The 26,778-nt window shown below is 38.3% G+C and overlaps 1 protein-coding gene across 3 annotated transcripts in view; it reads left to right on the top strand.

Moving 5' to 3' along the window:
* The window catches only part of LOC126161872 (transcription factor A, mitochondrial), a 114,394-nt gene extending 88,362 nt beyond the window's left edge, over nt 1-26,032 (top strand). The window contains exons 5-8 of one of the 3 annotated variants that reach the window (XM_049918001.1): nt 778-1,060; nt 8,277-8,300; nt 21,347-21,366; nt 25,695-26,032. In XM_049918001.1, coding sequence (XP_049773958.1) covers nt 778-1,008 — 231 coding nt within the window. In that variant the 3' untranslated portion in view covers nt 1,009-1,060; nt 8,277-8,300; nt 21,347-21,366; nt 25,695-26,032. The remainder of the gene's footprint in view (nt 1-777; nt 1,061-8,276; nt 8,301-21,346; nt 21,367-25,694) is intronic. The other 2 variants (XM_049917999.1, XM_049918000.1) reach the window with 2 other exon arrangements.
* Nucleotides 26,033-26,778: the final 746 nt, after the last annotated feature.

Genomic DNA, 26,778 nt, shown 5'->3' with positions numbered 1-26,778 from the left:
ACGCAAAGAAATTAAGAATTAAACTATGTAACAAATAAGTGAGCTAGGAGTATACGACTTGCTGCTCAGCTGCTTATCCAACGGCGGCAGGGAGCACACTGACTGCGACCAACCGACACTGGCCGTTCAAAACAAAACAGTAGACAAACGACTACGCGAATTTACACTATTCAGGTACTAAAACGCGATGCTACAACTCTCAAATACTATAATACGCTCGAAATTTATGAATTAAACAATGCAAGTACCAAAAACACGCAAAGAAATTAAGAATTAAACTATGTAACAAATGAGTGAGCTAGGAGTATACGACTTGCTGCTCAGCTGCTTATCCAACGGCGGCAGGGAGCACACTGACTGCGACCAACCGACACTGGCCGTTCAAAACAAAACAGTAGACAAACGACTACGCGAATTTACACTATTCAGGTACTAAAACGCGATGCTACAACTCTCAAATACTATAATACGCTCGAAATTTATGAATTAAACAATGCAAGTACCAAAAACACGCAAAGAAATTAAGAATTAAACTATGTAACAAATGAGTGAGCTAGGAGTATACGACTTGCTGCTCAGCTGCTTATCCAACGGCGGCAGGGAGCCTCTCTTCTTTATATTCTGAAGTATGTGATGAATAATTGATTAGTTCTAATTATTTTCATAATTTGACAATCATTGTAAATACATGCTACACAACTTAAAGGAAATACGTTTAACACATTTAGAATAATCTTTCTTGAAAGCTTTGTAATGATATTATGCATACTGTTACAGGAATGGCAGGCAAAAGTTGCAGAGGAATGGCAACAGTTACCTGATAATGAGAAGGAGGAGTACTCAAAAAAGTCACAGCGTGATCTTGCAGACTACCAAGAACGGCTGCAAGAGTGGGAAGAACGCATGATTCGCCTTGGCCACATAGATATAGTGCGGAAAGAAGCTCTTATTGAGTCTCGTGATAGTTCAAGAGGTACCCTTCGTCACCGATCTCACAGTCGAGAATAGCAATATGCTTGCTCCAACCCATCACCCGTGGCATCAAAACAGATTGTGGAAGGTATGTGATTTTAGATGTGTCATGGCAGCTCTTTACTTTGTACCAAAGTTTTTATATTCAAATTACAGAGACCTTAATTTTGATTATTAGCCGGTCTTTCTTGAGTTTATAAATATATCACTTTGGGATTTTATGTGTATGTCAGATTGATTTCAAATACCAAAAAATGGTTTGAATCAAATCATTTTGAGTATTAGGCTGCATCTTTAGGAAACACTAGAACTAACGTGCAGAAATTTCAACAATTTCTGCAATGGTACTCTTAAGAACTCTTGAACTGTTCAAAAGGGACCACTGCAAAGATGGTAAAAGTATTGCTATGTTAGTTGATTTTGGCATTCATGTTGTATTTTTTATGCATCATTGTCAATGTTAAATTACCAGATGTACTATCATGATTTAGATTTATAGCTGTCAGTTCCTTCACCTTCCTTCCTTGCCTACACTTCCTAAACTCTTAGTGAATAATGATTAATTATCATAATATGATTTTTGCAGCATTACAAGGTCTTCCATTTTATTATTGTTTGTGCATGTCAGATGAAATATACTTGAGAGTGATCAAAGAGAATGTGAAACGACCAAGATGTGTGAATGATGAGAATAACTGAGCACAAAGGAGTATCAAGTATGATTCTAATAGCAGTTTTCTCACAACTTTGATAGATGAGTTCTCTTTTACACGTGTTGCACTACTTTAGTGCACCTCAAAAATTGGGTACAAAAATTTTATGTAAAATTTAAATCCATTTTTGTGCACGTCTCACGATATAGTGTGTACTTTTGTATGTTTTGTACTGCAAAAAATATATGATGTGCTAGAGCATCAGCTGTAATCAGCATTTCTGCTTTATATGGTTTTTAGCAGTGGTATCCTCATTCAAAGAATCATTCACCCTGAATTCTAGTTTATATCACAGTGAATAAATGTATGTTTTTGAGAAGTTTCAGAAGTTGTGATGCTGTGCATAACATATTTCGTACTAAGAAAAGAAAAAAATAGGCATTATAATTAGCATAGTTTGTTACATTTAATTTTCCATTCCAGCAGAGTTTATATGTCTGCATTTTTCAAATTAACTCTGTTTTTTTAATTTGTTAGCAACTATAACCTCAAAACAGAAAATTAGTAACTATTATCACACATTTAATAGAAATCTCATTCTGCACACTAATTGCGTGAGGTCTAAAAGGGGATTAGTAATACGTAAAACATAACAGATCCAGAAATTAAAAGAGAATCAGCAGGCTTATTGTAAAAGTTATTTGTTTATTATTCTGTAAAATTTGCACCAGCCTTGGTGCAGCCCCACCATGAATGCTGTTCCCAAACACAGGATGAGTTAGTTGACACTTGTAAGAAGCTGGAAATTGCCGTGACTATTGTCAACCAGTTGGAAGCTGCTGCAAGTGGGTGTTTCTGGAGAGCATGCAAGAGTCATGTACCAGAGATACTTGAAGTACCTGAAGTATCAGGTGGTTAAGATTAAAGTACAGCTGCTCAAGGAGGTCCAGTGTGGGCTGTAATTATCAATAACAATGAAACTAGGTAGATATGCTAATGTGTTAATGCAGAATTGATTTACGGTGGAAAAAAATTAGTTCAGTGTTGGCCACCAAGAGCAAATCTGGCACTGTACAGCATCTCATTGTTGTCTACGGTACTCATAGTAAACAAATTGTCTAAGCAGTGGTTAGTAGTAGTCAACATTATGCCTCTCTCACTTGCTTGACCTTTTCTGCTCATGTCCTGTTTCTAATCTATTACACATGGAAACATTTCTATACACCTTTCTTGCATTCACAATGCCAGATTGCAGCTAGTGCCAAAATTGGAACTAATATTTTTCTTGCATAAGTCTATTCTGTATTAACACACTACAATATCTACCATGTTTCATTGCCATATGGTAATTATGGCCCATACTGGATGTCTGTGAGTAGCTGCATTTTGATTATAACCACTCGGTTCTATCCTTGTTTGTGAGAGGCACATCAGTGGTAGGGAAGACAGGTACCACAAAGAATTCAGGGTGTTACACCCATCCCTTCAAACCAACAAGTTCAAGGCACTGCCTTCCACAGAAATGGAAACTGAGCTAGTGAGGCTCACTTCACCTGTTAGGAAACCTGTTGTGTCATGTTTTAAGAGGAAGGAAATGCAAAAGGGTAAAGGTCTATTAATGATTGACAGTTAAAACATACGGCGAATAATTGTATCACTTAGGCGAATGACAACAAGGGATTTGAAAGAATGTCAATTCCACTCAGTGCATGTGCCTGGGGGGCGACATTCAACATGTTTGAAGAAACTGTTCTGGCAGCCATTTGACAGAACAGGGTGCAACCAACTGTAGATAGTGGCACAGTTTTGAGAAAATAATGCCCGTCATCTGGGCTCCGAGGCCATAGGTGGATCATTCCAGTGACTGGCAGAGAAAATTGGAAAAACCAGCCTTGCTCAGTGTTTCATCTAAGCTGATAATTTGCATCACCAGAACTGAGCTTGGTTCCTGATTGTGAGTCGAGTAGAAGGACTTAACCAGAGACTTCGAATGTTCTGCGACAAGCTAGCCTGCAACTTCCTAGACATGGGGCATAGGGCTGTGAACTGTAAGGTCCCCCTAAACTTTGCTAAATGCATCCTCTGAGAACTGCCTAGAACAGATTCTTTGGAAACCCACTCATGATTGAATATATTGGATCTATGAGGGTAGTTTGAAAAGTTCATGGAATCACCATGAGAGGTCAGCGCTAGTGCAATGAGTTTTTCATGTGATATTCATTGGACTGTTGCCTGTAAACACATGCCGTGTCGGTGCTCTCGGAAGAGAGCTGTGGCAGTGACGTGGCTCAGTTGTTACTCCCCCGTAGTGATTTGCGAAGATGGAAAAAATCGAGATTCAAGCAGTGATTATGTACGTTGTAAAGAAAGGTATGAAAGCAAAGGACATTCATGCTGATTTCCAGAATACACTGGGGGACTCTGCTCCTGCATATTCAACAGTTGCCAAGTGGGCAAATGAATTTAAAATTGTTCAGGAGAGCTTAGGTGATCTTCGTAGTGGTCAGCCAAGATGTGCCACTTCTCCAGAAATCATTGCAAAAATGGTCATGGAGGATCGCCGATTGAAAGTGCGTGAAATTTCTCATGCTTGCCAGATGTCATCTGAAAGGGTATATCATGTTTTAACTGAAGAATTAGAAATGAAAAAATTGTCTGCAAGATGGGTACCATGACTCTTGATGCACGCCCTCACACAAGTGCTTTCACCATGGCAAAATTATACGAGCTAAGGTATGAATTGTTGTCACACCCAACTTATTTACCTGATGTGGCACCATCAGACTTCCATCTCTACCCAAAACTGAAAATTTATCTTGGTGGACGAAGATTCACTTCAAACAAAGAATTGATAGCTGGAGTTGACAACTACTTTGAAGGCCTGGAGGAAACTCGTCTTCGAGATGGGATCAAGGCACTGGAACATCATTGGACCAAGTGCATTTATCTAAAAGTAGACTACATTTGAAAATAAAAAAGTTTCAGTGATGTAAGTACTTTTTTTCTATTCCGTTCCGAGAACTTTTCAAACCACCCTTGTAATAGCAACAAATAGATCTGACCTCTTTGAAGGTATCCACATAGAAACTGGTATCAGTAACAATGAGGCACTTGTAGCAACAGTGATTACTGAAGTACAAATGGAAACTAAAACAAGTAGAAGAATTGACACTGTCCAGTCACATTAATGCTGTCAAAAGCCTGAATAAACACTTTTTGCTTCACAGATTGCTGCAAGAAGTGCAGGAAGAGAGTCAATGATGTTCTGAAAATACTGACAGGGATATGGAGCCATACTGATTCCAGTGCCATGGCCAGCTGTGCTAGGTTTCTTGGTTGAGGATTCATGGTGTGAGCAGCCTGATCGAGTGGTCCCACAGATTCTGGATTGGATTTAAAGATAGTGAGTGTGGTGGCCAGGGAATTATCATGAAGTAATCCTGGTGTTGTTCAAACTTTACACATTCACTGCAATCTGTCTGACACATTACATTGTCCTGCTGGTAGATGCCATCATGTCAAGGATAAAGAAATTGCATGCTGGTGTTGACATGGTACCCAAGGATAGATGCATACTTGTGTTGATCCATTGTGCCTTCCAGAATGATATCACCCAGGGAATCCCACAAAAATATTCTCCAGCCCATAACGCTCCCTCCTCCAGTCTGGATCCTTCTGCTGCTGCAGAGACACACACGCAGCAATGTTCAATGAACAGTCATTGAGGAGGCACTGTAGGTAGCCCCTCGATTCATCTGGGCTGTCAGTAGCTCAAGAGTTGCATGTGTGTTTGCCAGTACACTCCTCTGCATCTGGTGTTTGCCCCTGTTGTCTATGGGCTTTGGTGTACCACAGTTGCCTTGGTACTGGTTTTGGGTAGCACCTTTTACTATGCGTGCTATGCTTTCACCATGGCGGTATGTGGGTGGTCATTGCATTTTGATGTCGAACATGTCATTGCATGTTGATGTCGAACATAGGTGGTGGTCACATTAATGTGACGGAACCATGTATATATTCACCAAATAAGAAGCTCGAACCATTTAACTCTGAAGAGGGGCATATTGAAAATCTTTGGCTCAGATTTAGAAGAATAGTTGATCATGCTGTTCATAGGTATTGTACCTAGTAGAACAGTTCATTGTGAGAGAGAGCCTGCCTGGTATAGAATCATTTATAAAGACACAGAGACTGCTGTATAATAGCCATATTATCAAAGGATCTCTTACAAAACTCAAAGAAGTTCTGGTCATTTGTAAAGGCTGTTAATGGTACCAAAGTTAGTGTCGAGATATTCATGCATTAGACTAAAATTGAGGATAGCAAAGCCAAAACAGAAACGCTGAATGAGGTTTTCATTCATTTACAAATGAAAATTCAAGATTATTGCTCCAGTTTAATTCTCGCACCACTGCAAGGATGAATGGCATTGAGAAACAGCTTAGATTGCTAAAATCGAACAAAGCTCAAGGGCATGATAAAATCCCTAACAGATTCTATGCCAAATTTGCAGCCGAGTTAGCCCCTTTTTATCTTTAATCTGTCTAGATCCTGTGAATAAAAAACAGTGCCCAGAAGTGAGTAGTTAGTTGTTGCTCAGTTGTGTGGGACCTCTGCTAAATAGGAGTAAGATGGAATATTAAATGTACACGAGAAGGGCAACATGAATGGTCACAGGTTTGTTTGATGTGTGGGAAAGTGTCACAGAGATGCCTGAAGAAACTGTACTGGCAGTTACTTGAAGATAAGATGCCAACTATTCTGATAAAGCGTACTTATAAAAAGTTTCAAGAACCAGTTTTGATTGATGAATCTAGAAATATACTACAATCCCCTATTATCACTCCTGTAGGGAATGCAAGGGCAATATTAGAGTAATTACAGTATGCACCAGAGGTGTTTAAACAGCTATTTCTCCTGTGCTCTATATGTGAATGGTGCAAGAAGAGGCCCTAATAACTGGTGCAGTTGGAAATACCCTCTGCTATACACGTCACATTGATTTGCAGAATATGGATGTAGATAGAATCCTTGCCTAATTGTGTATGTTGATCTTCTTTTCTCTGCCCACTTCTTTCCATCTTTTATTGATTTTTCTGTTTGTTTATATCTTCTTCCGTCTATTTTAATTTTCTGATATAGTACAAGGTTATCATCATTATGTATTTTTCTCTGATTTTTTCCATGTATACACCAATTGTCTGCTCTTTCTTGGCTGCCCATTATCTTTTTGCTCCATCTCTCCATTTTTTCTTATCCATATTAGCATGTATTGCCATGTACCCTATCTCCAATATACATATTCCAAATTTATTTGCCCGTATTTTTCTTTTAATATCATACTGACTCTGTTCCAGTAAGCTATTTTTACATGTGTTCACTCTTTCCTTATTTTTTTCTCCGTAGTTTGTTGCATATGGCTGTCTTTGATGTATCAATACCAGTCACTTCCTGAAAACTGTATGGCTTGCACAAAAACTTATTCCATGTATAGTTTGTGTGTTCTCATCATTGCTCATGACTCTTATGGCTGTGACTGTAAAGTGCACAAGAGATCACTATACTTCTACAATAGGAAGGCAACTGGTTGCATTTAGATGCAGGTCAGTCTTTGTATACACACCATAAACATTACACCCCAATAATCTTACCATTTAACCTGGATATCCAGAAAAAGAACTTGTCTGTATTGTTTTTGAGATGTGAAAGATAGTTTGTCAGCGAAAGGAATTGAAATTTCTGCTATCATACTCAAAAATGTATAACATGTTGTTCTTCTGGCAAATAAAATCGTGAAGAAATTGATTCACATGCACGATATCCTTGTCATTTAACTGATTCACAGAGCAGTATTTTGAAAAAAAAAATTGTAAATTGTCAAGTCATTATTGTTGCACATTAGATGGACGCAGGGTGCAGGTTACTGCTAATTGCAGAGGTGCATATGCTGCTTCACATTGTTCAGTGTCGTGTTGCATCTTATCTCTGACATGGTTCAGTACATGCATTGAAGAGATTTTAAAAAAAAAAAAAAACTGAAGAGATATTTTCATTTCATTTCGCACATTTCATCTTTAAAAAAGTCACTGGAAGATATTTTCAGCTTCTAAATTGCTGTTGGATATTTTTGATAATGTCTGTCCTCTCTCTTTTTCTTTACAGATGTGTAATGTTTGCCATGCCTTTCAGACAAATTACTAAGCCTGAGGCTTTCAGAGGTTTTGCATGCATTGTTAACTAAGAATACGAGTCTTTCATTTGAATTCCATATCAAGTGACACAAAATGTATCCAGTTACAATATAGTGCTTATTTAAGAATTTCTCTGATTTAATTTGTCCTCGAGATGATGCTGTTCCATGTTTCCCTAAGGCAAAGATCAGTCCTAGTCATTGTTTACAGTATCCAGATTCTTGCAAGCTGAAGCCAATTAAGTAAATATGGCAACAGCAGAAAATGTTGAAACTGGCAAATTTCAGGCGTTATGAACCACAGCTTCTGCCATGACTTAAAAGAAAATGATTTCAAATGCAGAGTACATGTTCTACTGCAGTTGCTCCCCCTTCCAACTATTGTTTATTTTTATGTAGCTTCTAGCAAGCATTGATTACATAATTGATGTACATTAGGATATTTCTTCTGTTTGTTCCAGAGTCCATGGAACATCAGGCAGCAGGTATGTGGGGTTTAGATTCTGTCATTAAATAGACTGTGGTTACTATGTAATTTAATTGAGTTTTAGTGTGATATCACATGTGACAAAATCTTCATAAACATAACCTTGGAAGGGGGAGGGGGAGAAGAGCAGAATGTTGGCATAATTGTTTTATTAAATTTTGTTGAATGATCAAGCATGAATCCGTAAAAAGTGATTATTTCGAACACAATAGTGTTCTACTAGGCATAGTCCTGTTGGAAGTGTTACGCTCTTGTTTTCCTCTGACCTTTGAACTGGCTTACCCATTCAGTTATAGGGGGAGAAACAGTTCAATGTCAATTCTGAACCACAGTGCAACTTAGCATTTTTCTTGGCAATAGACATTTCCAGAGGTGAAAAAAAGTGATAATTGACAGATAAAAATCCTAGGATTGACTGGAGATTGAACCCTGAGATCTTTGGGTTTCTAGCCTGGCACTTTGCCAGTGAGCCATCAAGCCACCACATGGATCTACAGCAGCTTTGAAATAAATTTTCTGTTCTATGTTTTATATGACTGACACTGTCCACATTAAGTTTTTATGGAAATGACACAAAACACAGATAAAGTTGGTAAAAACTATGCAGTTGTTGAAATCCTAAATGTAGCAGCAATGGTTAGATCAACAAGGAGATTTACATACATACATACATACATACTTACTTACTTACTCTGCTAACCACCATATGGGGCATGGTGGAGGATCCCTTGTACCACTACTTGTACTTTCCTTCCCTGTTGCACTCACAAATGGAGTGAGGGAGAAATGACTGTATGTATGCCTCTGTATGAGCCCTAATTTCTCTTATTTACCATCGTGGTCCTTACACAAAATGTAAGTTGTTGGCAGTAGATTGTTCTGCTGTCAGCTTCAAAAACCAGTTCTCTAAATTTTCTCAACAGTGTTTTGTGGGAAGAACATTGTCTTTCCTCCACGGATTCCCACTTGAGTTCGTGAAGTATCTCCATAATAATCAAATGTTGATCAAACATACTGGTAACAAATCTAACAGCCCGCCTCTGAATTGTTTTGAAGTCTTCCTGTAATCTGTCCTGGTGGCGATCCCAAACACCGTAGCAGTACTCAATAATGGGTTTTGCTACAGGTCTATATGCGGTCTCCTTTACAGGTGAGCTTCACTTTCCTAAAAGTCTCCGAATAGACCAAAGCTGACTATTTGCCTTCCATACTGCCAACCTTACATGCTTGTTCCATTTCATATGCTTTTCAGCGTTACGCGAGATATTTAATTGACTTTTTTTCTTTTGAAGCAACACACCACCATTTGACTGTTTTATTATTTATTTAAATACAACCCAGTGTTTGGCCTGTTATACCATTTTAATTTTACATCTGTAGTCTGTAACATATATTGCAGGACACTTAACATGTTGTCAAGCTCAAAGTTGCCCATAAATTAAGAAAAATATATATATAAAGATTGGTCATTTAATTGATGTGGCTGTGTCAGGCAGCACACTACTAATTCTGCGTTTGAACATTATGGGATTGTTCTTCCTGTTCATCTACATTGACTTACATTTTTGTATCTTTAGAGCAAGCTGAATTTCATCACATCAACTATAAATTTTTTTCTAAGTCATCTCGTATCGTCCTATAGTCAGTCAATGACTAAACCATTCCGTACACTACAGAATCATTAGCAAACAGCCACAGATTGCTGCACACCCTATGTACCAGATCATTTATCTATATAGAGAGTAAGAATAGTCCTATCACACTTCCCTGTGCACTCCTGTTGATACTCTTGTCTCTGATGAACACATGCCATTGAGGACAACGTACTGTATGCTATTACTTAAGAAGTCTTCGAGGCACTCTCATATCTGGGAACCTGTTCTGTATGCTCTCAACTTTGTTAACATTCTGCAATGGTGCACTGTGTCAAACTTTTTCTGGAAATCTAGGAATATGGAATCTGCCTGTTGCCCTTCATCCAAGTTTCGGCAGGAAATCATGTGAGAAATTTATTATATTCAAACTCAGAATATCTTTTAAGAATTCTGCAGCAAACCTATGTTAATAATAGTACTTTTGCGGATTCATTTTCTTACCCTTCATATGGATATGAATCACCTGTGCTCCTTTACAGTCACTTGTGCTTTACACTGGATGAGATATTTATGATAAATGCAAGCTAACTAAGGGACAATGCTGTAGAGGACCCTCTGTAATACCAAATTGATGTTTTCATCCAGACCATGTTACTTACATATTTTCAGCTCTTTCAGCTGCTTCTTGATGCAATGGATGCTTTGTACAATGTCCTTCATACAGGATTCTGTGTGACGATCAAATGATGTACCACATAGTATGCACAGCCACAAAAAAATAAAAAATAAAAAAATTATCCAATGTGTACCCATCCACTGTATTAACAGTGTTGTGACAAGCATAAGCCAATGATTGCCCATCCAGGGCAATAACTAGTGTCACTACTAGGGTTTACTACCTAGAAAAGAATTTCCATAATTTGCTCATACAACCACACTATGCACGGACACAAAAAAGCGTAATTCAATCACAAGGATCCACCTACTGTCTCTGCACAAATCAAAGTCAAAGTGTGCACACTGGAAATTCTGTACAAGCTAACTACCTAAACAATATATCTACACGAACAGCTGGTTTCTGATTGCTAGGAAGATGTAGACCATAGGTCTCCCCACTAAGAAAATAGATGTGTAAAATAACTTACTTAACAAATTACAATTTTTTTTATAATCTTCAAGTTTTGATAAATTATTTAAATTGCTATAATTAATCTGTCATAAGACTGAATTCAATATCATTTTTCCACACAGCAGAACACGCATGATCATACATAAGTGAAATAATTTTAAGTTTGTGATTACTAATTTAACAACAGTTTCAGTTCTCTTTTGCTTATCTTTATAATGTACCATATTCCTCAAAGGCAATTAGCTTTACAATGCTTTTAAATCACTGCATATACCAGCACCATGTTCTCAAAGTTATTGAAATCAGGGTATATACGACCTGGGACAACCGGGAGATCCAGGAAAAACCCGGGAATTTTTGCAATTTTTATGTCCTTATTCTGGAACATTCAAAATTATAATTTTGTGCAAAAATAAATGCATTAAAAATGAATTAAAATTCTTTTAAATTTGACGATTTTGTTTTAGGTAATTATAAATTTAAACATACATTTTTACAAATTATCAACGTTCGTGATTTTCTTAACGACATGGTTTGTTTAATGTCAACTGATGTATAGTCTACAGTTCCCCATACATAATTAACTAATGAATAATAAACATGAAGTGTGTTCTTAAGTAAGTGCAATACTCAATGCAATGTATTGAGTGATACATTAACAGCTGTGTATCGATTACCACATTAAAAGTTGTGTACCAACTACTCCAACAGGAGACTCTTGGCTGTTACATTTCAGTGGCCACATGTAGGCAAACAGCTGATGCGTAAGCAGTCAGGTAACCAGGCTGTATCCCATGCTCCCGTATTGCCATGAACTAGCGCCTGCGAACAGGGATGACCAAGTGGCATGTACACGTGCAAAATGTGGTACAAAAGGACTACTTGGTGCTATCTATGCCTACTTGCAAGAATGCTGATGCGTGCTCACAGATGTCCATTGACCCATTGGGCAGAGTTGAAGCAGCCTGGTCTAAATACAAAGTGTATATACTCCAGTACAACTGGGAAATCCAGGAAAAACCTGGGAATTTTTGAGAATTCTGGGAATTTTTCATTGTCTTAATTCTGAGTTAAATTTTTGTAATTTTGACTGCCTGCACACATTGTAGCCATCCTAGCAAGACTAACTGAAGAAGTGAACTGTAAAAGCAAACAGTCCTAGATATGTAACTTGCTACTATCCTGACCCTGACTTATAAGGCATTATGCCATAATAAAGAACCAAACATGAGGTATTACAGTAATGTTACTCAAAGAAAACTGGCTTCCTGAAAACCACACTGAAAAGCTTTAGCAGAATTTTACATAAGTACCTTCTGTAAAACACAAGCACCGAGCGAGGTGGCGCAGTGGTTAGCACACTGGACTCGCATTCGGGAGGACGATGGTTCAATCCCGCGTCCGACCATCCTGATTTAGGTTTTCCGTGATTTCCCTAGATCACTCCAGGCAAATGCCGGGATGGTTCCTTTGAAAGAGCACGGCCGATTTCCTTCCCCATCCTTCCCTAATCCGAGCTTGTGCTTCGTCTCTAATGACCTTGTTGTCGACAGGACGTTAAACAGTAATCTCCTCTGTAAAACACAATCTGTTTTGATCGCAAGACATGTTTCAACACTTTCAGGTATCCCCACTAGGCTTGACATTATTTCTTAATTTGTTTGTTTATGTTAAATTTACTGAAAACCATTCTTCAGAAAATCATAGACTGGCAGCACATCGTGTTTTATCATTGCAACTTCTCACAAGGCTCTATATTTACAACTGGAATAGAATATAAACTGCCAACTACACATTTTCTTGGCTTCACAAGTAGCCTTGTTAATTTTTATACAGTTTGAAAAAGTCATGAAAAGCTTATTGTTCTTATTTCTGTTGTATAAAGGCAACATTTTTTTAAATTTTTGTTAGAAATTTGTATTCCTTCTTACCAGCTTTCTGCAGTGCTGTGTTGTTGTAAACTTGATTGGAAATGCTATATAACAGTATTGTAGAATACAGATAAAAAACCTATGTTAAAGTCACCACATAGCAAAATTTTTGGGTACGTTGAGTTTTGAAACAGATACCGTGCCAAGGACCGCTTTCTAATTTTGCATTCCTTATTTGGATAGGATATGGTAAAATAATTGCCCTAACTACACTAACTCTGTATATCCTCTCCAAACAACATACTGCACACGGTCACGTGATGCCCCACTGCACATGAAATTATGAACAGAAATGCGATGAATGTGTATGAGCAGAGCAAACACCAAGCACGGAGATCCTGTGTCGTCATAGCTACACATGTGCAGTAATCTGTCTTTTGGCACTATCTGGCAACTTCTCAAATGAACTTATTTCTAAAATGTCACTGTAAAATATTCAAATGGTGGTTTGAGAAGCGTTACTTTCAAAGTAAATTTCCTTGTACAAAAGATGAATAATGTTGCATGTGAGAATGTGCGATGAATTTCTTAAATCGGAGTGCTCGACTCTCATTCAAAACTTAACACTTTGAGGACCAGCAACTAAGAAAAATTGTGGACCCAGAAGACCAGACATTTATGTTATCATTTAAAATTTTACTGGCACATTTATGTTTGATGTATCTTAAAGGATCAACTAATTATGTAGGAGTATAATACCATTTTGTCTGTGTTCTTTTTTAAAGTACAGGCTCTGTGACCGATATCGAATAAGTTTGTTTTTGGAAGATATAAAACCCTTGATTACAAAATTAGACTGCAGCTGTATAGCTACACAGTGCCTAAATCAAAAACTGGTCTACTTAAATGTTACCAAGAAGCCCCGAGTGGAATACAAATAATTATTTAAGTGGTAGCTAAAGCACTGAGTGATTGATATGTACACAAAGAAGACTAAATGTTGCTGAGCTCTTGGACAGAGTCCTCCTCTGGAGAACACATGTTGTCGTATGTTTAGGCTGATTATGTTGTGTCCCTGTGCTCAGATTTCCAGAACAATAGCAATAAGTATCGCTTATTAGGACTCTCTCACTCTCTCTCTCTCTCTGTGTGTGTGTGTGTGTGTGTGTGTGTGTGTGTGTGTGTGTTTTCTTTTATCATCTTCTTCTTCTTCTTCATGTTAACTGACTCAAATATACTTTTATTCCTGTTGTTTGAAATAATAATAATAATAATAAAAAAACAATTTCTTTATTTCATAATTTAATTCTATTCTCATAATAAATTTTTGTGAGATTTTGAACACTGAAACTGTTCATGGACATCAGACAGTTGATGTGAGAATTAAACTGTGTCAGGTCCACAGATATAATTCTTAATAACTGCAAAATAAATATATTACCAGTCTCCTCTTTTAATCCAATAAAATAACAACTAATTACATTTTTTCTCCCTTGTGACCTTCAGTGATAATTGAGTGCTGATCAGTTCTCAAAGACTGTTACGGTTATTTGTTTATAACAGTCTCATAATGCCCAGGTCCCATGGCACATTGGTTGCATAAAACAAATAACAAACTTCACATCAGTTACATTCTTATTTAGCTTCCTGTCATTTTCCAAACTATGATCACAAAGCAGTCATGTAACTTTAATTTGTGTCGCAGACTTTTATAATAAAATTGTGCAAGTATTTTTGAGAAAGTTATAAAGAAAATTCTTTTTTTAAATCTCTGAATGTGTAATAATAGTTGATCATTTTCATAATTTCTCGTGGTCAATTTGACTATTTTGTGCATTACTTTTCTGTATTTCTTTCCAGCTCATGTCAGGTTTCATCTTTTTGCTATTCCAGAGATTTTATGCTTGGTACTGTGATTTGCCTATTCACAGTCCTAATTCTATTAAGAGTGTACTGCAGTGGATTTGTTATCATCATCTTCTTTCCTTTCTCAGACATTATGTCTGGTAAAAAATGGAAAGTGACGTGGACATTGATCAAGCGTGACTTCCTTTTAACTGTATGGTATATGTTACATTGCATTTAGGAACTTTCATTTAATTGAACATGTATCAATAATTACAGATTTCTGTAGTTGTATACTGTTTTTATTATTATTATTATTATTATTATTATTATTATTGTAACAGGGTGTGTCTAATCTCAGGAGACATCAGTGCAGATTAAAAGCAAAATATGGTCTGGTATTTCCAGCAGATAATACAGAAGCAAACTATAATGGACTAGGAAGACTAGCTACAAAAAGAGAGAAATTAAAACTAAACCCAGAGAGCAAAGTGATCAGTAGGTACATGAGCAAGAAAGAATTTTAAGATACTGAAAAATAAAGCCAGTAAAAGAAAGAGAAAAAAGTTGCACAACATTAAGAGAATTTCATGAATTTTAGAATGAGAAAACCTTTCATACACTTGAATTTTTCCTAAAGCATCATTTTTGCAAACTGTTTTTAGAATCACAACAATTTCTGCAGCATTTTCCCCAAGAAAACAACACGTTGTTTTCTTACACCCACCGTTATTATAAAAGGACAGGGCAAAACATAACCCACTTATTAGAAAAAAGTATACTAACTGAAATCTGCCAAAGACCTTGCTGATCAGCGAATTATCGGGTAGCCCCTTGTATGTGTCAAATAGATACTTTTATTATGTCTGTCTGTCCTTACCAACAACCAAACAGTTGTACATACAAATTGGAGCAATCTTTGCTCATTAGGTGGTATTACAGACAGGCTGTTACATGTTGTTTTTTACCTGCTACTGAGGGGACAGCACAATAGATAGTTTTTTGTCAACTTTTGTGAAAACTGCCATTCACATTATACCTGTCTTCCACATTCATTGCATCGGTCTATAACAGTGTCTCTTCACCTCTGTAATCTCTCGTTAATATTGCTGAATACCTAGAAAACTGTTATGAAACAAACAAAACATGAAAAATAAGAATAAAAAAATCACCATATTAATCTCTTCAGTTGCTCTCATTTTTTCTCCCAGACAAGAATCGAACCCGTAACCTTCTGCATATGAGCCTGTACCTGAACATTTATGCTGGTTATATGCCCCTTTATCAAAGCTGTAGAGCATCATAGGAAATTCAAAATTTTTTCTGTTGAATATTTGCAAATGAGGGCCCACCAGGATGAATGGTTGCAGGGTGCAATACTTGAGACCTTAACCTACATCACCATATAATGATTTTAAAAAGTAGATCCCACCACTAAGGGCCTCTCCTAAATTTCTCTTTAATTACTGTGCTTGCACTCAAGCAATTAACTCTCCCCCCCCCCTCCGCACAAAAAAAAAAAAGTAAGGCCCCATGCTGGTCACTTTGCTGTCCGTGGGCGAGCAGTTCTAGGCACTACAGTCTGGAACTGCGCGACCACTATGGTCGCAGTTCGAATCCTGCCTCGGGCATGGTTCTGTGTGATGTCCTTAGGTTAGTTAGGTTTAAGTAGTTCTAAGTTCTAGGGGACTGATGACCTCGGAAGTTAAGTCCCATAGTGCTCAGAGCCATTTTTGATGCCCTGTTTGTCCATCTTCAACTCTTCACTTGGCTGTGAAAATGCAGAGAAAAGCGCATTGTGCAATTTACACTGAGGTAATATGTCATAATATCATTTCGTACCTCCTTTTTGCCAGTGTAGTGCAGCAACTTGACATGTCAAGGACGCAACAAGTTGTTCGAAGTCCACTGTACAAATATTGAACCATACTGCCTCAATAGCTGCCCATAATTGCAAAATTGTTGCCAGTGCAGGATTTTATGCATAAGGATTTTATGCACAAATTGTCCCATGTCAGGTGATTTGGGTGATGAAATCATTCACTTGAATTGTCCAGAATGTTCTTCAAACCAGTTATGAACAATTGTCGCCCAGTCACATGGGACATTGTCATTCATATAAAAGTTACTTTGGTGTTTGGGAACATGAAGTCCATGAATGGCTACAAATGGCCTCCAAGTAGCTGAGCCTAATCATTTCCAGTCAATGATCAGTTCAGTTGGACCAGAGGACCCAGTCTGTTGCAAGACTATTATGGAGCCACCCACACTATTACAGAGCCACTACTACCTTGCACAGTGCCTTGCTCACAACTTGGGACCATGGCTTTGTGAGGTCCGCGCCACATTCAAACCCTACCATTGGCTCTTACCAGCTGCAGTTGAGAGCCATTTGACCTAGCCACAGTTTTCCAGGCATCTAGAGTCCAACAGATATGGTCGTGAGCCCGGGAGAGGCGCTGCAGCCAGTGTTGTGCTGTTAGCAAAAGTACCCACATCGGTAATCTGCTGCCAAAGTCTATTAACACCAGATTTTTTCAGTGTCCTAACAGATCCATTCATCGTGCATCCCACGTCGATTTCTATGGTTATGTCATGCAGTGTTGCATGTCTGTTAGAACTGACAACTCTACGCAAATGCCACTGGTCTTGGTCATTAAGTGAAGGGCATCGGCCATTGTGTTGTCAGTGATGAGAGGTAATGCGTGAAATTTGGTCTTCTCAGCACAATCTTGACACTGTGGGTCTCAGAATATTGAGTACCCTAATGATTTCCAAAATGGAATATCCCATGTTTCTAGCTCCAATTACCACTCCACATTCAAAGTTTGTTAATTCCTGTCATGTGGCCATGACCACATTGGAAACCTTTTCGCATGAATCACCTGAGTTCAAATGACAGCTCCGCCAATGCATTGCCCTTTTATATCTTGTGTACATGATACTACTAACATCTTTGTATGTGCATATTGCTATCCCATGACTTTTGTCACCTCAGTTTGGAGCAGTACTTGTTTTCGCTCTGCTCAAATGTCTGACGAACAGTCACATTTAGTGATTTAGCATTAATATATGCTGCGAGCTGATTAATTCTTCCAGGACAGTAGATCGTCTGCAAGAGTGTGTTACCTGTAAGTGAAGCTGAGGGTTGCAAGTTGTTGATATGAGACTTCTTAAACCACATACCTCTGCTGCATAAGAGTATGAAGAAGTACATAATTAATTCATTTACCTATAAGTCATAACTTACAGATCTCAAATTTACTGCATTTTCTTTAAATGACAAAATGATTACTGTGCTGAAGTTTTAGCTTCATATATTAATTATGTATAATGCAGAATCTAGTTATTTTAAGATAAAACTATGTAACAGGCAGAAAAAGTGAAATACATTCTAGAGTTTTTCAGTTATTGTAAATTGGTCAATAGAGAGTGTTTCTATTGTCAATAGAAGGTGTTTCTATTATGTAAACATGTTGTACTGCAAAATTTTCTTTTCTGAGATCATTTGTTTGCAGCAGTACTGAAAATATTTGTTTTTGTTAAATTAAGGCCAAATTTCTTGCCCAAAAGTTGTAAATCTCCACAATCTGTCATAAAAAAGAAATCAAGTGGTTATATGTGGTTTCTGACTGTTAAAAGTAGTGGTGAGCAGAGGACAATGAAATGAGCAAATAACCACAATACACATACATTTGGCAACCAATGATTTCTCCAGTATGACATAGGGACAAGTGCAGCCCTACTCATGCTATTGCACTGTTAATTTCTAAGGCTATGATTATTTTGAAAGACTGCAATTGAGGCTAAAGTACAGAGTGATAAACTGAAGCAGTAAAAATTCCAGGTTGGAATATCAACAATATTATGAAAATAATGGATTGTTACTCATCATAAAGATGACATGTTGGATCACAGATAGGCACAATGGGATGACTGCCACACATTGAGCTTCCTGACAAGCTTTCTTCAGAAGTCAAGTACATCTCACACACATGCTTCACAACCTGGGCCATCTGCATTCTTCCTTCCACCATAAGCTTTGCTAAACTGCACAGATAGGAGTTATCCTTACAACACATTCTGTGCTCCTGAAATCTCCTTGGCCCCAACCAAAGGTGACCTACTGTCCCAACACCCTCTGCCCAACAGTTTCCACCCCCTCTCCCCTTTCACCTCCTCCCAGTTCTCGCTCCCCTTCCCCACTCGTGCTTCACTCTCTCCCAATGCCCTGTCCCTCCTGCTTTCCTGTGCCCCCCCCCCCTCCCCGCCACCTCTCCCACAGGTTCCTGATGCCACACCAGACAACCATGTCTGGTCACCATCTAGCACCTGCATGCTCCATAAGATAGTGCTGACTCCACTTCCCCCACCAGTACCATGTTATCCTCCCACCTTCCCCACCCCACTCCAGATTGCTACTTCTGCTCGACACAATAACATTGCAGTGTGGCTGCAGCAACATAGAGAGTGGTCATGTGTGGTGAGATGTGCTTGTTTGTGGTTTTTTTCTGTAAAACGCTTTGGCCAAAAGCTCAGTGTATAACAGTCTTCTTGTTGTGCCTGTCTGCAACTCATGTCACCTTTACAGTGAGTAGCGATATATCCTTTTATATAAAAGTGATGTTTGATTTTGTCATCATTCCAGATAACTAAGTACTGTGTGTGTGTGTGTGTGTGTGTGTGTGTGTGTGTAAAAGCTTTGGTGTATTCCAGCCCTGTTGATAGTGTTGCTGAACTTCGGAAACACATTGTGGATGATGCTCAGTGCATCTGGAACATTCTTGGGATTTGGGATTTTTAATGTGTATGGGCATTGATGGGGAGATGACATGAAACCTGTCTTCATATGAGCTTTGTCCATGTGGGACAGTTGTTGTAAAGTGTTTGTGTTCAATTGCGTATTGCAGTTTGTGTTCTTGCGGAATCTTAAAAGATGTTCATGTTCTCAGTCGTAATACCCTGTATTGGGGAAACCATTGGTCAGTGGACATGTTTTTATTAGGATTATTTCCCTGTTTCATTGTTTACTACCTTCTCTTTTCATTTGTACCTACAATATCCGAAACACCATGAACATCAATCGTTTTTGTGGCGATGATTGCATATCTTTATATCACCTGCTTTTGACTTTCTATAAACTGAGGTGACAAAAGTCGCAAGAGAGCGATATATGCATTATATGGACAGTGATAGTATCACATACACAAGGTATAAAAGTGCAGGGCATTGGCAAAGCTGTCATTTGTTCTCAGGTGTTCATGTGAAAATGTTTCCGATGTGATTATGGACCCATGATGGGAATTAACAGACTTAGCAGAATGATAATTGGACCTAGATGCAGAGCACATTCCATTTCGGAAATCATTAGGGAATTCAGTATTTTGAGATCCACAGTGTCGAGAGTGTGCAGAGAACACTAAATTTCAAGCATTACCTCTGATCACGAATAACGCAATGGCCAATGGCCTTTATTTAATGACCAAGACAGTGCCGTTTGCATAGAGTTGTCAGTGCTAACAGACTAGGAATACTGTGTGAAATAACCACAGAAATCAATGTGGAACATACACTGAACGGATGCTTAAGGACAATGTGGCAAAATTTGGCATTAATGGGCTGTGGCAGCAGACAACTGACTTGAATGCCTTTGCTAACAGCACGACATCACCTGTAGCGCCACCCCCTCCCTCTCCACAGAGATTAGTTGGACTCTAAGACAACTGGAAAATTTTGGCCTGGATAGATGAATCCCAACTTCATCTAGTAAGAGCTGATCATAGGGTTCAAGTGTTGCACAAATCCCATGAAGCCATAGTCCCCAGTTGTCAACAAGGCATTATTCAAACTAGCAGTAGCTTCATAATGGTGTGGGCTGTGTTTGCATGGAATGGACTGGTCCCTCTGGTATGTTCACCTGCTTGGAGATCATTTGCAGCCACTCCTGAACTTCATGTTCACGAACAATGATGGAATTTTTATGGATGACAATGCACCTTTCACCGAGCCACAATTGTTCACAACTGGCTTGAAGAATGTTCTGGACAATTCGAGTTAACTATTTGGTGACCCATATTGCCCAACATGAATCCCATTGAACATTTATGGGACATAGTTGAGAAGTCAGTTTGTGCACAACATCCTACACCAGCAACACTTCCGCGATTATGGACGGCTTTAGAGGAACACTTCGTGATTATGAACAGCTTTAGAGGCAGCATGGCTCAGTATTTTTGCAGGGGACTTCCAAAAACCTTTTCAGTCCATGCCACATCGACTTGCTGCACCACACCCAGCAAAAGCAGGTTCGACTTGTATGAGGAGGTATCCCAAGACTTTTGTCACCTCTATGTGTAAGTAACCTGCTTACAGTACGTGGGTTAACTGAACTGGGATGTGAGAAGCTGCAATTTGCCTCCACTCAGTGCTTGTAGCAACATAGACAATTTGGTAATGCTAGGAATGCAGCTGGGCATAGGTTCAATCAACTGTTTACAATGAATTTTTTTTTTTAAGAAAAAAATGCAAAATCCAGAACAATAAAATTATTTGAAAATATGATTATTTCCTATGTGGTAATGATGTATTTCTTGTTCATTGCAAGTCTGCCACAAGGATTGTAAGGTAAGCAAGTATTTATACATTTTTTTCTTGCAGCTGAAAATGTAAAATGTCCATTTCATATATAATAATTTCTACTTAGTATTTAATGAAAATCCCTTTCATTTTCATATTTAGTTTATTATGGCCCCTATGTGTCTATTAGGAAAACAACACTTTCGAGCAACCTATAGTCAGCACAACACTGTTTTAGTTGCTGTAAATATAGTGTGGGAAGTTCTGCAGATAGTAAGTAATTCAGGAGTAAAGGAAACATCTCGCCGAATAGTGAAAATGCTAAGATGTGGACAGGCACAAATAAGACTGAAACTTCACTAGAGTTTGGAAAAATCCTTTTGCAAGCTAAGAATCCTTTTGCAAGCTAAGAGCGTGCGCGCGCGCGCACACACACACACACACACACACACACACACACACACACACACACACACACACACTAAAAAGTTTGTGCTGATGATAATTGAATTAAGCTGGTGTGCGGATGAATTAGAGAGAGATATGAAAATTATGCTTCTACCGTTACATTGTTCTATGTGGATAAAATACACAATTACAATATCTTGTATGTTTTTCCATGGTGAGTGTCTGTTCACCCTACAGTGCTCTGCGGATAGCTCAATTCGTGCCTCGACAACTCAGTCAGTAAGAGAATTTTCCTCCAAGGTGAAGTTTCATGGTGAGGCCTGATCTGCAACACAGTTATCATGTCAAGAAGTTTCATAACAGCACACAGTCTGCAGCTTATTGAAAGTCTCAATCTGAAAATGATTTTTATGTTGTGGCTAAGTCATTTCTGCTTGATATCCTTTATTCCAGGAGTGCTATTCGCACACAAGTATACTGGGCAACTTCTGTGATGTTTGAAAAGTAGTATAAAGATGCTGGCAAAATTGAAGCTGTGAGGGCAGATTGTGACTCATGTCTGGATAGCTGAATCAGAGGAACACAGCCTGTGAAGGAAAAGTTCTTGATTTGAGTCCTGGTCCAACATACATTTTTAACCTTCAGAAAGTTTCTAAATAGCACGCATCCCACTCTAGAGTGAAAGATTCATTCTGGGTATTGCAACAGGACAGTAAATGTGCAAGGAGTGTAATATCTTTATAGTCTCTTCAGAAGTGTACTGTTTGCCCATGATAAGTTGACGATTGGCCTTGTGACTGACAGGAACAGCTGTGCCACTGCATTACAGCTGCCGAAGGGGAAAGAGCGGTGAGGGGAAGGCAGCGTTGGCTGCTTGCAGCAGTGTTGGCCCCACTACTGGTGTTTTGTGCTTAACACGAAATTACAGGCTGCACTCACGGAAGTATTGCCTGTTTAAGTGACACTTCTGTTGGACTGGAAATACCTAATCTGTTGACATATTCATGCTCAAGAGTTTTACCTATAACTTATGAATTATTTATGTATTGAAAACAATGAAAAATGAATGTAGATGAATTATGAATTAAAAGTAAAAAACTTATTTTTGAAATCTGTTTGCACATTTCATTTACTAAATGCAGGCAACAGTAATGTTTAGGAAGTGTAATTAACTGTGCCTGGCATACTGGCAACATGATGTTCACTATAGATCAGTGTCATTTATGTTTGTTTCAAGATAATCATCGTTTAAACACGTGGTATTAATAACAACTTCATCAATGGCCATTACTGCTATTCCATCTCATGTCCAGTACTCTTGCTCCAGCTGCTGCACATTCCTGCAGTAACCTTGCCAGCCCTATGCAGTATTAAGAAGATTCTGCTATCTTTCATTCTACATGTCACCAGTGACATTGTTCTCCCTGAAATTGTTTTATTTTGGCCTATGCCAATTCTATCGCATTTAGATCCCAGTTGTAGGGTGGTAAACACATTACTTTTTGGCTTCTGTGTTCAGCAATTCTATCCGTGACGTACACTTTCACAGCTGGTTTGTTTTCCTTTATTGTGGATAACAGTTCGCCTTCCTCATTGAGTTGCTGTTTCTTTGCTCATCTTCCAATCACTCTAACATTGTAATCCTAAAATCATATTTATTAGGCATTCTCTCAAACTTGCTGCTGTGGTATAAGGCATTATCTATACAGTCACAGAATTGGGTGGAATATTACGAACGACCATGTCTGCAACTGCCCCCCCTCCCCTCCCATCTCTGTCCGCTAGTTTTGTCAAATTCGAGAAGTTTGCAAGTTAATGCAAACAGTTTCTTCAGTTTCTTGCATGAAATTTCCTGACGAATTAGAACTGCATACCAGGTCGGGTTCCAAGGTTCGAATCCTGGCACAGTTTTAATTAGCCAAGAAGTTTGAAAGCAACACACGCTCCGCTATTGGGTGAAAACTCGTTCTATTTTCTTGCATCTTGCTGCAAGTATGTGCCGAATTTGTCTTTTCATGGAACTTCTCAAACTTATATAGGTTGTGTGTGTTCAGTGCGAAAGTATCATTGTCAAAAAGGAGAATGGCACAAAGACAGATGGGCCGAAACAAAAGTACTGTTGGAGTCTCTAAATACCCGTAATTGGTACCACATTCAAGGAACAGTGAAATGAGTTTACCAATCAATTTGTGTCACCGGAAGGTAAAGCAGAATGGAAGTACAGATGTCTTTAAATTATAGCTGATTTTTTTAATGGTACCGTGAACATAAATGCGTAACATTTGTGATAAAAGTAGTAAATATTGCTTGCAAAAATCAAAGGGTAATTAAAAGGCAGTCTCTTGGTGAGTTACTGCACTGCCTTTTTGTATCCTGTTATTGAGTACCTGATTATACGATAGACAAGAGATGTTTGACATCTGCATATGACATCATCAAAGTTTTTAATCTAAGTGAAGTCTTCTGATTTTAGTTAATTGTCGGTGTTACTTGGTAACATCAGTATGTGCTCCCCTTATATTTTTTCGTTTTTTTGCATTCTGTCATGATTTTTTATCATAAATAATAATGTAGCAACAGTGGTGACTAATCTGATTTTTAAGAATAACTGCACTTGTGTAACAAGTACTTGCGGTGAGTTCCTGAAATAAGCTTGCCCCAGTAACTCGAAGAAGTAAACTTAAGTAAGTTTTTGTTCTAATGTAAACACCTACGAAGTACTAACAGCAGTTATTTGTTAGTGGACGCTAGCCTTTTGCTATACTTCACATTTAGGGGCAGCTTGGTGTTGGCAACACTAAGAGAGAAATGAATATCTTTCAAGTAGTGCCGATTTTCTCCATTTCTGGCAGCACTAATAAAATTGTCAAGTTATCATGGCCAGACAGTAGGTCTTGTAATGATTCAATAAAGAGTATTAATCTGATAATAATTCAAGGATTTCTGTACGTCCACTTTATTGTATTTCCATGTGATCCATTGGTATCTATCTTTAACCAGTTTTTAGTTCTGATGATCAACCAAAAACCTCAATCAGAAGTGATGTAACAGAAAGATAAAACACTTGTCTTTGTATCCTCTGGAAAATGATAACCATCAATTTTTAACATTATGTAGTTAGAACAATGATATTTTTCAAATAATGATATCTTTCTTGTAATTGTTTTTAGAGAAATCCTTCTAAATATTAAATTACATACTAATAATGGAAAATCCAGCTTGCAATAACAATAATATTATGAAGATGATAGATTGCTGCTCACCCCCAGTTGCTGAACATGCTGCCCAGCACAACATGCTTCACTTCAGTGACTGCTTCACAGCCTGTGTCATCTGGATCTTTCCTACCAACACCAGCTTTTCTGAAATGCCCAGGTGGGAACTCTCCCTCAATATATCCTATGTTCCCATAACCCCCCTGGCCTCAATCTTCGTTAGTCCCAATGCTTGACTTACCTATCCCCTTCCCTGGTTCCACTCCAGCACAACACAGCCTGCTATGTCATCAATGTACTGACATTCATGTTCCCCTTCTCTAATTTAGCCCCCTCCCCCTCCCCCCACCAAGCCACCTAGCAGTCCTACCCTGTCCCCACCACACTTCCGCATGCTTCCACCAGCAGCACTACACCATCCCATCCCCCACTCTGCTCCTCACTCCATGCCAGAGACAGGGATTGTGTTTGTTTGTATGTGTTTGTATGTATGTGTGTTGTACTTGAGTGACGGTGTGGATGTTTTATAATTCATAAGAAGACCATATGGCTGAAAGCTAAAATGTATTGCAGTCTTTTCATTGTCTGTCTGCATCTCAATGGCTCCTCTGTATGATGAGTAGCAATCTATCCTTTTCATAATACTTAAATTATTAATAAGTATTTTCATTAGCTGTCTTCCAGCATGAAAGTAATTGTATTTCATTTTTATTTGTAAAGAATTTTCTGTTAAAATAGTACTATTTTTTTCAGTTCTTGAGGATATTGCAGATGGTCTTATTGTAGCACCATGGTTGTTGCTGTGGGAAGCTTTCGAGCATTGGCTGGGGTTGGAGGAGTAAGGACAACTGTCAGAAGAAATCTCTTAAGTCACTTGCTCATGTGCTAAATGAGTTCTGAACATTAGTTTCCTTAGTGAATTACCAATTGGACAGAAATGTTACTGAAGACTAATTTTGAAGAGAGTGTGTATCTTGAATCATCCCCAGAGTATTGTTGACAGTAGTTTTGTAACATCCATGAGATCTGCACCAGATGTGTTTGATACAGCGTGTTTTTGAAACTGTGTAATAAATTACATTGTATAAATCTCTTGACTTCAACATATTTTCTGTGTTCCAAGCAAATATTTTGAGACATTATATCTAGTTGTGATGAGGAACAGTTCGCATGAGACTGTCTTCATTATTGAGTTGATGGAAGAACAGAAACTTTCAGGTATCTACACCACCTTAAATTTTGCCATCTAAATGTCATTGTAGAAATACTTCACATTAGTGATGTTATGGAGTTTAAACTCTTGTGATCACAGCATGCTCTCTGGATATATGTAGAGGTGAGTCTTTCTGACCCAAGATACTTTAATCCCATGTATTGTCTATTCCTTATCCCTTCTTCCGTTTGATTTTATGCTTTAGTTTTAGTGGTGTACAATTGGAAAGTAGGAGAAAGATATAGCAACAACTGGTCAGTAAAGACAGATTGTAAGTCATGCCTTGATAGCTTAGTTGTAAGCAGTTACCTGCAAAATGCAAGAATATGACCCAGAGCCCTTGTTTAGCATACAGTTTCAATTGTAAGGAATTTCAGCTCCAGGTGTCTTCAGGCATTCCCCTTTCCTTGTACCAGTACTACAATAAAATGCACAACTAACATGTTACACATAGTGGGTTATCAAAACCTTGTCATACAGTGTAGACCAATGTGTTGTCCACAGTGGCACGAGAAACTGTGAAATGTGCCTTATGTTGTCTGTCATCCCTAGTTGTATAATCAAATCTCATTCCAGTAGTTTGCTTCATCTCCATCCATTATTATTACATAAGTACCACTTTTA

The sequence above is a fragment of the Schistocerca cancellata genome, chromosome 2, assembly GCF_023864275.1.
Source record: "Schistocerca cancellata isolate TAMUIC-IGC-003103 chromosome 2, iqSchCanc2.1, whole genome shotgun sequence".
Lineage (NCBI taxonomy): Eukaryota > Metazoa > Arthropoda > Insecta > Orthoptera > Acrididae > Schistocerca > Schistocerca cancellata.
Note: the sequence above shows the minus strand (reverse complement) of the source record. Positions and strands in the feature narration are given on the sequence as shown.